The sequence below is a fragment of the Oncorhynchus tshawytscha genome, linkage group LG09 (assembly GCF_018296145.1).
Source record: "Oncorhynchus tshawytscha isolate Ot180627B linkage group LG09, Otsh_v2.0, whole genome shotgun sequence".
In the NCBI taxonomy this organism is placed as follows: Eukaryota; Metazoa; Chordata; class Actinopteri; order Salmoniformes; family Salmonidae; genus Oncorhynchus; species Oncorhynchus tshawytscha.
Window position 1 is genome coordinate 55,849,987 of NC_056437.1, and position 15,265 is coordinate 55,865,251.

Here is a 15,265-nt window from a genome sequence, read left to right on the forward strand (position 1 = left end):
GCTTTCTGATGAAAAGCGAGAAGACGTGTTTGAATGACTCAGAGACGCTGCATCAAACCTTTTATAGGGTATGAGGGACACCCTTCCACACGTCTCGACGTCTAGACAATTATGGCTGGCGTAGTGTAATAAAGGCTTCTGACTAATACGCTAAAACCATATCCCATAAGTGAAACACCGAAACAAATACTTGAAAGAGAACCTACATGGGGTACTGGCATTGGAAGATATCCCACCCTCCCCTGGCGTTTTTGTTTTTAACTAAATAAATAGGATGTTTTTATTGTTGTTGGTCGTCTGAATAGATTTTTTTCCCCCACCTACACAATGTTCCCGTTTTGTGGGATCTTTTTGTTTTCCTCTCGCACAGTAAGTGGCGGCAATACAACTTTTTGGGTGTAGTCCGCCCCCCAAAATACATTCATGTCGGAAACACGTCGCAACTACCGGAAACCTTTTTAGGCAGCACGTGTGTAGCATTTTTTTCCCCTTGCAAAGCACGCTGCAAACAGCAAGCAAACGTTTTGTTTAATATTATTTGTTTAATCGAAAACATGACAAAGGTAAAGAAGGAAAAGGCCATCAAGGAGGATGCTGGATCGACGGAGACCGGAGTGACAGAGAAATCGTATCTAGAGTTGATCGCAAACATTAACCCAATCGCGAATCCACTGGCCACCAAGAAGCTAAGCAAGAAACTTTACAAATGTGTAAAAAAGGGTAATTTAACCAGTCTTATTAGCTTAATGTACCTACTGCCAGATACATGCTAAGATATTACATGGATTTGCTATCGATATACAGTCAGGAAAGTTAACTAGCTAAGTGGTGTAGCTTGGTAAATAGTGAAAGTTATCTAGCATGCTACGTTAGCACGTGTCCTAGCTAGCGATTCGGCAACAAATGTTTGTTGCCACACACTGTCAACCAACAAGACTAGCAGGTTTCTTATTTCCAACGCTCTTCTGTCCCTTTTCAGCATCCAAGCTCAAACAAATTCGCAGAGGAGTGAAAGAAGTCCAGAAGTTCATCAACAAAGGAGAAACTGGGTAAGTTTTGTTCTCAGTGTGCTAATGTTAGCTGCGTGGTGCATTATCCCCTGTTCAGGTGTATCAGCCAGATAACTGATATATTCAAACTTCTTTTGCAGCATTGTGGTGTTGGCTGGGGATACTCTTCCAATCGATGTTTACTGCCATCTACCAGTCATGTGTGAGGACAGGAGTTTGCCATATGCCTACATTCCCTCAAAAGTGGTGAGTAACCATTTTACCTATACATCTTGGAGGAAAATGTAAACCATATACAGGTAATTGCCGAAATAAAGGAAACACCAGCATAGTGTCTTAATAGGGTGTTGGGCCACCACAAGCTGTCTGAACTGCATCGGTGCATCTTTAGATTCTGCAAGTGTCTAAAACTATTGGAGATGCAACGCCATTATTTGGTGTTTTCTTAATGGTGGTGGAAAACGCTGTCTCAGGTGCTGATCCAGAATCTCCCATAAGTGTTAGCTTGAAAATCGACCCAGCCGATTAAATTCAATTTTCATAGCTTGAAAATCGGCCCAGCCGATTAAATTCAATTTTCATAACAATCGGTAATCAGCATTTTTGGATGCTGATTATGGCCGTCTACTTTGCATTCCACGAGGAGGCTGCGTGGCAGGCTTCACCACCTGTTACACGAGTGCAGCATGGAGCCAAGGTAAATTGCTAGCTAGCATTTAAGATTGATTGATTTTTATAAGATAACTAGTGATTATGTTAAACTTAACTACACATGGTTGATGATATTACTAGGTTAACTAGCTTGTCCTGCGTTGCAAATAATCAATGCGGTGCCTGTTAATTTATAATCGAATGACAGCCTACTTCATTTTAACAAAAGCGCATTTGCGAAAAAAGCACAATCGTTGCACGAATGTACTTAACTATAAACATCAACGCCTTTCTTAAAATCAATACACAGAAGTATATATTTTTTTAAACCTGCATATTTAGTTAAAATTGTGTTACAACTTTTGTGTTCATTGCACGCAGAGTTAGGGTATATGCAACAGTTTGGGCCGTCTGGCTCGTTGCGAACTAATTTGCCAGAATTTTACATAATTATAACATTGAGGGTTGTGTAATGTAATAGCAATATTTAGACTTAGGTTTGCCACCCGTTCGATATAATATGGAACGGTTCCATATTTCACTAAAAGACTAAACGTTTTATTTTCAAAATGAATGTTTCCGGATTTGACCATATTAATTGGGGCGGCAGGGTAGCCTAGTGGTTAGAGCATTGGACTAGTAACTCTAAGGTTGTAAGTTCAAATCCCCGAGCTGACAAGGTACAAATCTGTCGTTCTGCCCCTGAACAGGCAGTTAACCCACTGTTCCTAGGCCGTCATTGAAAATAAGAATTTGTTCTTAACTGACTTGCCTAGTAAAATAAAGGTAAAAATTTTTTTTTTTTAAATGACCAAAGGCTCGTGTTTATATTATAATTAAGTCTATGATTTGATATTTGATTGAGTGGTGGTAGGCAGCAGCAGGCTCGTAAGCATTCATTCAGACTTTACTGTGTTTGCCAGCAGCTCTTAGCAATGCTTAGCTCTTAGCCATGCTTAGCTCTTAGCCATGCTTAGCTCTTAGCCATGCTTAGCTCTTAGCCATGCTTAGCTCTTAGCCATGCTTAGCTCTTAGCCATGCTTAGCTCTTAGCCATGCTTAGCTCTTAGCCATGCTTGACTCACAGTGCTGTTTATGACTTCAAGCCTATCAACTCCTGAGATTAGGCTGGCAATACTAAAGTGCCTATAAGAACATCCAATAGTCAAAGGTATATGAAATACAAATGGTATGGAGAGAAATAGTCGACGCGTCATGATCCCTATAATAACTACAACCTAAAACTTCTTAACTGGGAATATTGAAGAACTGGGAATATTGAACCATCAGCTTTCATATGTTCTGAGCAAGGAAGCCAAACGTTAGCTTTTTTACATGGCACATATTGCACTTTTACTTCAACACTGTGTTTTTGCATTATTTAAACCAATTGAGCATGTTTCATTATTTACTTGAGAATAAATAGATTTTATTTATGTATTATATTAAGTTAAAATATGTGTTCATTGTTCATTCAGTATTGTTGTAATTGTCATCATTACAAATATATCTTTATTTTTGTCCTCCAATAATCGGTATCGGCGTTAAAATCATAATCGGTCGACCTCTACTTTAAACCCCCTATGCTCCTTTGAGACCCCTCTTTCAAGGTCGGATCTCTTCTAGCCATGGTTGCCAAAACAATGGACACCTGGGCATTTGTATACATGACCTTAAGTATTATGTGGATGTTAATTGCTTCCTTAACTCAGGAACCACACCTGTGTGGACGCACCTGCTTTCTAAATACTTTGTATCCCTCATTTACTCAAGTGTTTCCTTTATATTGATAGATACCTATAGCTTACTATGAATTGCTGACGTGTTAGTTTTCCAGCAGTAAATCACATACCGTCCCATTTGTTCGGGGGTTTCATGTCTAATACGACTAAACGTATGGTGATGTGAATGATTGCCTTCTAACCCTGCTATTTGTCTCCTCAGGACCTTGGTTCGTCTGCTGGCTCAAAGCGGCCCACCTGCGTCATCATGATCAAATCTCATGAGGACTATAAGGAGGCCTATGATGAGTGTTTCGATGAGGTTTCTGCCCTGCCTAAACCCCTCTGAACCATGTCACTGGCTAGTGGACTCAGATGGACAGGCAAACTCCTATGGTATCTGAGAATGTCTGGCTGTAGGCAGAATTAACGAGTGAGTGAAATGGACTTTCATACTTGAGCCAAGCTACAGGGTGTTGTAGTATATCTCGCTGTGTACGTTGAACCGGGAATATCATACACTAGCAGTGATCCCCGTAAAATGTCAACCGGGCATAAGGTAGATGACACCCCCATTATTTTGGTGTTAAGTATATGCGGTCTTAACTGTAGCTGGACATAACTTTATTTTCCTCATTCTGTGGGAGCCATGCATTGTCTACGGCCAAGTACAATTGGGAAAATCTAGTGTGTAACTGTTGTGATTTAAACGTCATCTAAAAGTCAGTCAGTTCTAATTGAGTGACCACATGGGACTACAGGATGCCTGCTCAGTTAAACATGAAATCATTTCTTGCAATCCCATTCTCATTGCAGTTGTAAACTACTGTATCATATCTCCTACTTTGAAATTTGGTAGGCTAAGTTTGATTCATTGTTTGTCTTGTTTTTTTACAGGCATATAGACATTTCCCTTTGCTTAAAGGTGATTTTGTTTTGAGGAAGGTAAATTAGTATGTGACGCAATGCTGTATTGATGCAATAAATACTTGTTTCTTTTGTAAATCTCGATGCAAAGTCTGCATTTTGAGGGGGAATACGTTTGCATCATGAATCCAATGATGGTGACTGAGAAAATGAATGACAAATGTTTGACAAAAGCCTAAGTGGGCATTTGAGATTGCCATTATTGAAAGACCAGTGTGTGTGGTGGAAGCAATAAGTTAGGGCATGTTTGGTAGCAGGGAACAGCAGACAATCACATTTTCAGATGTTTTTTTTGTCTTGACAACTTAGACTAGTATTTCTAAAGAAAATGCCCTCAATCTGTAAACATAAAGCCCAATGTAATATTTTTGCATCTATCACCCTTGCTATTGGAGCAAGTTGTGGGCAAAATTATCCTATGATACTGAGTGGTACCATACTCCCATCACTGTCAAGGATGCTATTACAACAACCACAAGGTGGCAGTCATGTTTCAATGTAGACATTCCTTTAGGTGTCAGCTTAGTCGGGTTTCACCTGCTGTTATTCGGTCTTAGTTTAAAACCCATTAATTTGTTAACTTTACATTTAAAGTATGGCTTTCATAATGTAATGGTGCTTGGGTTCTGAGCTTTAAAAAAATTTCAATGTTATGTCCACTTTCCCTCTCACAGTAAACCATTGTGTGAACTGAATGGGGTGAGTCGGGGTAGCACTGCTCTGTATTTGGTAAGGAAATATTGCATGTGTGGGCTGTTGAAAATGATCATTGTGTACCCCTCTGCTCAGTCCCCACCAGGCCAAGCTTTATGTTGCGTGTTTTATCTGTTTTGACAGCTTAATTATTTTCCACAAATCATGTATAAAAGCAGCGAGATATTTCAGTCCATCAGGGGCACCACATCCAAGAAGGAACTTGAGCTGAAGATATCTACTACTTTCCAAATGTATTTCTTTTGACATGGAATGACAAGGATGGAGATAATCCTTTCCATTTTGAATGCTCTCTTCCCCAATCTGGTGGATATCTATGGATATTATTTAGCTTTGAATTTAGATATTTTATTTGAGACCACCTAAATTGGAGGTGTCTGAACAAACAACTTCAAGGGCGGGGGAGTTCATTAGATATTTTTACCAATATACTATTGTCTTTTTTTCTCAGGTAAGATTTAACGTGCTCTCATAGTATGATAGATATAAACCCTGACTAGTACTAACAGATATGGTTGTAAGGGCCTTATCTCGGCTGTTTCATTAAAGAGAAGTGTACTCTCACTTTAGTGCCTGAAACGTATGCTGTTTTTGAGGGGTCATTTGGTTTTATGATACATATTTATTTTATTTTTCACACCATTTATTTAAGAACTTAAGGGAAATTTGTTGACAGGCTTCAGAGACTAGAAAAGTACTTTAGATTGTTTAATTTACCATTGGATGACACACAGTAGTTGGAGAACAGAACAACTTTGTGCAGTTGGAGAGGTGGAGGTTATGACCAACCAAGGACGTGTGGATGTCCTTCCTGTGTGAAACATCCCTGGCTGTTAGTGGCCCTGTTTGCACAACAGAACACCTCGGCATCAGAGGAGTAGGAGACAGGTAGCCTGTGTCCAGGAGCAGGGTGACAGGAACAGAACTGCGTGGTGCTCTCTCTCCGTTTACCAAACAAACCTCATAGGTCAAGTCTGTTTAAGTAAACATCATGGTGGGTGGATCGAGCTGGGCCTTCAGGTTTGGGATGAGGTTTGCTCTCTTACATAAAACCTGATCTCTTCAGAATGTGTGTGTTAAGAAATCCATAAAGTGTTTTTTTCTGTCCTCCAAACATTCCTCATAGCCCTCAATTCCCTGTTATGTGCAGCCTAGCTGAACCTCTGTGGCAGATGTTACAGCCGTAGTTGAGTTTACAACTTCACAACTGCCAGGAGTGGGTGAAAACACGCTTTGGTGATAATGTTACTTCCTTATGTTATAAAATACATTTTACCAAGACAAATATGATTCTTCATGTTCTGAATCTTTCAGGGGGTTATTTCTCTAACATCATTAGCATTATATCCAAAAAGTCGGATTTTGTAACCTAATATATCCGAAAATAGAAACCTAGCAGGGAAATGTTTCCAATAGTTTTCAATCATTCATTTTTCCCATAGGGAATTTTAGAAACACTTAAAGTAAGGGCTGTGTTTTGTGTAGACTTCCCCTTGCTCTGGTGTGACATTTTGATAACTGTAAATCTCTATCGGACAAGGTGACTTTTATCAATATATTAGGCTCTATTTACTCTCAGAAATCAAAAATGCTGATTAGCCTCAAAGTAGACATTGTGCAAGACTACAAATCCCTGCAAGCTCCTGCACATCATGTTTTGCTGTCGCCTTTGCTAACAGGTATTGTGTAAATGTAAAACTTGCCCAAGACAGTTCACAGAATTGTCAATCTAAGGAAATTTAGCCAATTTAATTACTACATTATCTAACATTAGATAGTTAATCCAGAGATTCTTACCTTTGCCTCGATTTGGCAGTCTCATCCAGATGATCATGGCATTTGTATATCTGTATGATAGCAACATTAGCAGCTAATTAGCATTTCATTTTTGGGGGTAAATACAGGAAAATATATTGATAAAAGTCACCTTGTCCGAGAGAGATTTACATGGTTATCAAAACATCACGCCAGGGTAAGCCTACACAAAACACTGCTTATTTTAAGTTTTTCTAAAATACCCTTTGGGGAAAATGAATGGTGGAAAAACAATTGGAGCCATTACTTTGTTTGACCTCTAGGTTTTATGGGTATTATGACTTATACTCTGGTACTCTATAAGCACCAAGCTCTGTTGACAGAGCGGGGCCTCTTTCTCTGTGACTTTTGAGGATTTTACATGTTGTAGTCATCTGTAAAGCTGTTTCCACAGGTCGCAAAAAGCTAAATTAGCATTACACGAGCTGAATTACATGTATAAGGCTTTGAAAATAGAACGTTTGAGGAATGCTCAGTGCTCCGTTGACATTTCACATCGATCAAAAAAGAACAGGAATTTCTCATTAATATGAAAGCGTATTATACTAAAATATGAAAATACTACTTCTTGTGTCTCAAAACGTATGTCTATCTTACCTCAATATTGTTTTATGTCCTCTGGATTTGCGAAGAAAGATGAAGAGTTCAACGTTGAGCCTGGATTATGGAATGGATTATGATATAGGCATGAGGGTTGGACCATTGCTTTTCTGAGAGGAGTATGTACACAAGTAATATATTTTTGCCCATCGTTCAAAATATGTGTTTTTGATTGGACCCCCTACAGCGTGTCTTCTGGACAAAGACTGGTAGAGCATTTGACAGTGACCATGTCATTTGGATTCTGCCTTGATGTGTAATTTCTTGTCTCCCTTCATCTGATCCTATTTTCTCGTCGTGTTCCTCTCTGTCATCTTCCATCTGACAGTGCTATATTGACATGTTCAACATCTAAGCGGGCTGTCAGAGGGAGATCCATGGATGAGCAGCAGAGATGGAAAAACAGAGAAGGCAGGCAGCGGCACCAAAGGCCGCCTCCTTCTGTGGCATGACTTATGAAACACATACAGCCTAGTCATCACCTTGGCACTCTCCCTCTCCTCTCTGTGCTGTGAGCTGGATGAGTTATTTGGAGTTTGGCTCTGTCCGTGTGGATGTTTATTGTTTCAACAGTGCACCTGCTGCCTGCCTACCCCCTCTCTAACTCACCGTAGCCTAACACGTGCCATTTCCCCTAATCTCACCGAGCGTACAACTCTGCCCCAGGTCACACTGCTGGGCACACCGATAACAACCAACATGTTCACCACCCCACTCAAGCTGACACCTGTTTTTCACTGGTTGATTTTGTTCTTGTTTATTTTAAACACTTCGTTCAGGACGGGGATCAAATGTTATACTGTTCCCCTCTCTATCTCTATCGCTCTCCCCCTCTCTTCTCTGTCTCTCTCTCTTTCCCTCTCCCTCTCTGCAGTACAGTCAGTTCATCAGACAGGTGTGTGGATGTCTGCACTGAGTGATGTGGGAGGTTTATTGATTTTAATCACATTCTGTTGAGCAATAATTCCCAGCCCTGGGCGTGAGGCAGGTGTTATGATACTAATGATTTGTCTCCACATCTGGGTTGTTTACATTTTTATTGTCGTGGCTAGATCTCGTAGGCATACAGCTCCATCTAGTGATTGCGTTAGGGACAACATGTAGCATCGTAGCTAAGCCTAAGCCTAACTCTTTTTCTAACCTTAACCTCATTCTCTTAACCTGCTACATTAATTCACCTAACCTGCTGCATTAGTTCTCCTAACCTGCCATGTTAATTCACCTAACCTGCCTCGTTAATTATTCTAACCCGCTATGTTAACAAATCATCTGTGCTGACAAATCATCAGTATCACCACACAGGCATGCCCTCCGACCGCGGGCACCCATATTTTTTATTTATTTATTTATTTCACCTTTATTTAACCAGGTAGGCAAGTTGAGAACAAGTTCTCATTTACAACTGCGACCTGGCCAAGATAAAGCAAAGCAGTTTGACACATATAACAACACAGAGTTACACATGGAGTAAAACAAACATACAGTCAATAATACAGTAGAAAAATAAGTCTATATACAATGCTTCTACACCTGCATTGCTTGCTGTTTGGGGTTTTAGGCTGGGTTTCTGTACAGCACTTTGAGATATCAGCTGATGTACGAAGGGCTATATATATAAATTTGATTTGATTTTGATTTGAATGTGAGCAAGTGAGGTGAGATAAGGGAGGTAAATGCATTAAATAGGCCATAGTGGTGAAGTAACTACAATATAGCAATTAAAACACTGGAATGGTAGATTTGACAGTAGATGAGTGTGCAAAGTAGAAATACTGGGGTGCAAAGGAGCAAAATAAATAAATAAATACAGTAGGGGAAGAGGTAGTTGTTTGGGCTATTTATAGATGGGCTATGCACAGGTGCAGTGATCTGTGAGTTGCTCTGACAGATGGTGCTTAAAGCTAGTGAGGGAGAAAAGTTTCCAGTTCAAGAGATTTTTGTAGTTCGTTCCAGTCATTGGCAGCAGAGAACTGGAAGGAGAGGCGGCAAAAGGAGGAATTGGCTTTGGGGGTGACCGTGAGATATACCTGCTGGAACGGGTGCTACGGATGGGTGCAGCTATGGTGACCAGCGAGCAGAGATAAGGTGGGACTTTACCTAGTAGGGTCTTGTAGATGACTTGGAGCCAGTGGGTTTGGCGATGAGTATGAAGCGAGGGCCAGCCAACGAGTGCATACAGGTCGCAGTGGTGGGTAGTTTTTGGGGCTTTGGTGACAAAACGGATGGCACTGTGATAGACTGCATCCAATTTGTTGAGTAGAGTGTTGGAGCCTATTTTGTGAATGACATTGCCAAAGTCGAGGATCAGTAAGATGGTCAGTTTTACGAGGGTATGTTTTGATTTGATGTTTGGCAGCATGAGTGAAGGATGCTTTGTTGCGAAATAGGAAGCCAATTCTAGATTTGACTTTGGATTGGATATGTTTTATGTGAGTCTGGAAGGAGAGTTTACAGTCTAACCAGACACCTAGGTATTTGTAGTTGTCCACATATTCTAAGTTAGAACCATCCAGAGTAGTGATGCTGGATGGGCGGGCAGGTGCAGGCAGCGATCGGTTGAAGAGCATGCATTTAGTTTTACTTGTATTTAAGAGCAGTTGGAGGCCACGGAAGGAGAGTTGTATGGCATTGAAGCTCGTCTGGAGGGTTGGTAACACAGTGTCCAAAGAAGGGCCAGAAGTATACAGAATGGTGTCGTCTGCGTAGAGTTGGATCAGAGACTCACCAGCAGCAAGAGCGACATCTGATATATGCAGAGAAGAGAGTCGGCCCAAGAATTGAATCCTGTGGCACCCCCATAGAGACTGCCAGAGGTCTGGACAACAGGCCCTCAGATTTGACACACTGAACTCTGTCGGAGAAGTAGTTGGTGAACCAGGCGAGTCAATCATTTGAGGAACCAAAGCTGTTGAGTCTGCCGATGAGGATGTGGTGATTGACAGAATCGAAAGCCTTGGCCAGGTCAATGAATGCGGCTGCACATTATTGTTTCTTATCGATGGCGGTTAAGATATCATTTAGAAGCTTGAGAGTGGCTGAGGTGCACCCATGATCAGCTCTGAAACCAGATTGCATAGCGGAGAAGGTATGGTGGGATTTGAAATGGTCGGTGATCTTTCGAAGACCTTAGACAGGCAGGGTAGGATAGATATAGGTCTGTAGCAGTTTGGGTCAAGAGTGTCCCCCCCTTTGAAGAGGGGGATGACCGCAGCTGCTTTCCAATCTTTAGGAATCTCAAACGACACGAAAGAGAGGTTGAAAAGGCCAGTAATAGGGGTTGCAACAATTTATTTTTTATGTTTATTTTATTTTTATTTGTAAAAATAAAAAAAATTTGTAGCTACTATCTTGTCTCATCGCTACATCGCTCATCTCATCGCTCACCGTACGGGCTCGGGAGAGACGAAGGTTGAAAGTCATGCGTCCTCCGAAACACAGCCCAACCAAGCCGCACTGCTTCTTTACACAGCGCGCATCCAACCCGGAAGCCAACCGCACCAATGTGTCGGAGGAAACACCGTGCACCTGGCAACCTTGGTTAGTGCGCACTGTGTCCGGCCCACCACAGGGTGTGACGATGAGACAAGGACATCCCTACCTGCCTAACCCGGACGACACTAGGCCAATTGTGTGTTGCCCCACAGACCTCCCGGTCGCAGCCGGTTACGACAGAGCCTGGGCGCGAACCCAGAGTTTCTGATGGCACAGCTGGCGCTGCAGTACAGCGCCCTTAACCACTGCGCCACCCGGGAGGCCCTGGGTTGCAACAATTTCGGCAGATCATTTTAGAAAGAAATGGTCCAGATTGTCTAGGCCGGCTGATTTGTGGGGGTCCAGATTTTGCAGCTCTTTCAGAACATCAGCTGACTGGATTTGGGAGAAGGAGAAATGTGGAAGGCTTGGGCGAGTTGCCCAAGCCTTCCAGCTTGGAAACATCCAGAAAATTATGTAATGGCTTTAGAAGCTTCTGAGGCTAATTGACATAATTTGAGTCAATTGGAGGTGTACCTGTGGATGTATTTCAAGGCCTACCTTCAAACTCAGTGCCTCTTTGCTTGACATCATGAGAAAATCAAAGGAAATCAGCCAAGAACTCAGAAAAACATTTTGTAGACCTCGACAGTCTGGTTCATCCTTGGGAGCAATTTCCAAACACCTGAAGGGACCACGTTCATCTGTACAAACAATAGTACGCAAGTATACACACCATGGGACCATGCAGCCAAAAAGTGCAAATCAATCCCAGAACAAGAGCAAAGGACCTTGTGAAGATGCTGGAGGAAACAGGTGCAAAAGTATCTATATCCACAGTAAAACGAGTCCTATATCGACATAACCTGAAAGGCCGCTCAGCAAGGAAGAAGCCACTGCTCCAAAACCGCAAAAAAAAAACCAGACTATGGTTTGCTACTGCACATGACCATCGTTATGTTTGGAGGAAAAAGGGGAGGCTGCAAGCCGAAGAACACCATCCCAACCGTGAATCACGTGGGTGGCAGCATCATGTTGTGGGGGTGCTTTGCTGCAGGAGGGACTGGTGCGCTTCACAAAATAGATGGCATCATGAGGGAGGAACATTATGTGGATATATTCAAGCAACATCTCAAGACATCAGCCAGGAAGATAAAGCTTGGTCGCAAATGGGTCTCCCAAATGGACAATGACCCCAAGCATATTTGGCGTCATTTGGCAAAAATGGCTTAAGGACAATATAGTCAAGGTATTGGAGTGGCCATCACAAAGCCCTGACCTCAATCCTATACAATATTTGTGGACAGAACTGAAAAAGCGTGTGCGAGCAAGGAGGCCTACAAACCTGACTCAGTTACACCAACTCTGTCAGGAGGAATGGGCCAAAATTCACCCAACTTATTGTGGGAGGCTTGTGGAAGGCGACCCGAAATGTTTGACCCAAGTTAAACAATTTAAAGGCAATGCTACCAAATACTAACTAATTGTATGTAAACGTCTAAATCACTGGGAATGTGATGAAAGAAATAAAAGCTGAAATATATAATTATCTCTACTATTATTCTGACATTTCACATTCTTAAAATAAAGTGGTGATCCGAACTGACCTAAGACTTCCCTGTCAGAATAATACTAGAGAGAATATTTCAGCTTTTATTTATTTTAAGAATCCTTTTACTAGGATTAAATGTCAGGAATTGTGAAAAACTGAATTTAAATGTATTTGGCTAAGGTGTATGTAAACTTCCGACTTCAACTGTCTACAGTACTATATCCATGTGTATGTATAGTGCGTATGTTATCGTGTGTGTGTGTGTGTGTGTGTATGCATGTGTCTGTGCCAATGTTTGTGTTGCTTCACAGTCCCTGCTGTTCCATAAGGTGTTTTTTTATCTGTTTTTTTAATCTAATTTTACTGCTTGCATCAGTTACTTGATATGGACTAGTCCCATGTAGTCATGGCTCTATGTAGTACTGTGTGCCTCCCATAGTCTGCTCTGGACTTGGGGACTGTGAAGAGACCTCTTGTGGCATGTCTTGCGGGATATGCATGAGTGTCCGAACAGTGTGCAGTAGTTCAGACAGACAGCTCGGTGCATTCAACATGTCAATACCTCTCATAAATAAAAGTATTGATGAAGTCAATCTCTCCTCCACTTTCAGCCAGGAGAGATTTTCATGCATATTATTAATATTAGCTCTCTGTGTACATCCAAGGGCTAGCCGTGCTGCCCTGTTCTGAGCCAATTGTAATTTTCCTAAGTCCTTTTTTGTGGCATCTGTCGACATGACTGAACAGTAGTCAAGGTGCGACAAAACTAGAGCCTGTAGGACCTGCCTTGTTGATAGTGTTGTTAAGAAGGCAGAGCATCGCTTTATTATGGCCAGACTTCTCACCATCTTAGCAACTGCATCAATATGTTTTGACCATGTCAGTTTACAATCTAGTGGTACTCCAAGCAGTTTAGTCATCTCAACTTGCTTCATTGCCACATTATTCATTACAATATTTAGTTGAGGTTTAGGGTTTAGTGAGTGTTTTGTTCCAAATACAATGCTTTTAGTTTTAGAAATATTTAGGGCTAACTTATTCCTTGCCACTCACTCTGAAACTAACTGCAGCTCTTTGTTGAGTGTTGCATTCATTTCAGTCACTGTAGTAGCTGACGTGTATAGTGTTGAGTCATCCGCATACATAGAAACTCTGGCTTTACTCAAAGTCAGTGGCATGTCGTGAAAATTGAAAAAACCAAGGGGCCTAAACAGTTGCCCTGGAGAATTCCTGATTCTAACTGGATTATATTTGATAGGCTTCCATTAAAGAACACCCTCTGTGTTCTGTTAGACAAGTAACTCTTTATCCACATAATAGCAGGGGTTGTAAAGCCATAACACATACGTCTTTCCAGCAGCAGACTATGATCAATAATGTCAAAAGCTGCACTGAAGTCTAACAAGACAGCCCCCACAATCATGTTATCATCAATTTCTCTCAGCCAATCATCAGTCATTAGTGTAAGTGCTGTGCTTGTTGAGTGTCCTTCCCTATAAGCATGCTGAAATTATGTTTTCAATTAGTTTACTGTAAAATAGCACTGTATCTGGTCAAACACCATTTTTTCCCAGAAGTTTACTAAGGGTTGGTAACAGGCTGATTGGTTGGCTATTTGGGCCAGTAAAGGGGGATTTACTATTCTTGGGTAGAGGAATTACTTTAGCTTCCCTCCAGGCCTGAGGGCACACGCTCTCTAGTAGGCTTAAATTGAAGATGTGTCAATATCGCCTGCTATTATCCTCAGTAATTTTCCATCTAGAGTATCAGACCCTGGTGGCTTGTTATTGTTGATAAACAACAAAAGTTATTTCACCTCTTCCACGCTGACTTTACGGAATTCAAAAGTTCAGTTATTGTCTTTCATAATTTGGTCTGATATACTTGGATGTGTAGTGTCAGCATTTGTTGCTGGCATGTCATCCCTAAGTTTGCTTATCTTGCTAATAAAAAAGTCATTAACTTCTTATGGCTGAGATCCCGTTACCGGGAGCGATATAACAACAACCAGTGATAGTACAGGGCGCCATATTCAAAAGAACAGAAATCTCATAATTAAAATTCCTCAAGCATACATGTATCTTATATCATTTTCAAGGTAGTCTTGTTGTTAATCCCACCACAGAGTCCCATTTCAAATAGGATTTACGGGAAAAGCACCACAAACGATTATGTTAGGTCACCAATAACTCACTAAAATACACAGCCAATTTTACCACACAAAGAGAGAGAGAGAAAAAGCACATATAGAGATAAAATGAATCACTAACATTTGATAATCTTCGTCAGATGACACTCATAGGACTTCATGTTAAAGCTCATATTTATATCAGAAAATCTGAGTTTACATTGGCTTATTAGATTCACTAGTTCCAAAAACATCCAGTGATTTTGCATAGCCACATAATTCAACAGAAATACTCATCATAAATGTAGATGATAATACAAGTTATACACATGGAATTATAGATATGCCTCTCCTTAATGCAACTGCTGTGTCAGATTTTTTTAAACCTAACGGAAAAAGAAACGCATGCAATAATCTGAGACGGCGCTCAAAAGTAAAAACACCACAGCCGCAAAGATGGTGTCACCATAAACAAGAAATTACATGAAAAATATTACCTTACTTTTGATGATCTACATCAGAAAGCACTCCAGGAATCCCAGATCCACAATAAATGTTTGTTATTATCGAAAATGTCCGTTATTTATGTCCAAATACCTTATTTTGTTAGCGCATTTGGTATACATATCCAAACGCTAATTCTGGTCAGCATTATATTGGACAAAAACTTGATATTA

The 15,265-nt window shown here is 41.0% G+C and overlaps 1 protein-coding gene across 1 annotated transcript; it reads left to right on the top strand.

The window, feature by feature from the left end:
• The first annotated feature begins 428 nt into the window (after window positions 1–428).
• Window positions 429–4,386, top strand: LOC112258304 (H/ACA ribonucleoprotein complex subunit 2-like protein). The gene is made up of 4 exons (XM_024432590.2): window positions 429–720; window positions 980–1,049; window positions 1,151–1,256; window positions 3,605–4,386. Exons 1-4 carry the CDS (start codon window positions 555–557, stop codon window positions 3,728–3,730), a joined length of 468 nt encoding a protein of 155 aa, XP_024288358.1. The 5' UTR covers window positions 429–554; the 3' UTR covers window positions 3,731–4,386.
• Window positions 4,387–15,265: the final 10,879 nt, after the last annotated feature.

What these genes read in the sequence shown, in the direction of transcription:
- LOC112258304 (XM_024432590.2), top strand. Translation starts at nt 555, where the DNA reads ATGACAAAGGTAAAGAAGGAAAAGGCCATCAAGGAGGATGCTGGATCG. An exon ending in TTACAAATGTGTAAAAAAGG is followed by an intron (nt 721 to 979) that starts GTAATTTAACCA and finishes GTCCCTTTTCAG; the next exon opens with CATCCAAGCTCAAACAAATT. An exon ending in ATCAACAAAGGAGAAACTGG is followed by an intron (nt 1,050 to 1,150) that starts GTAAGTTTTGTT and finishes CTTCTTTTGCAG; the next exon opens with CATTGTGGTGTTGGCTGGGG.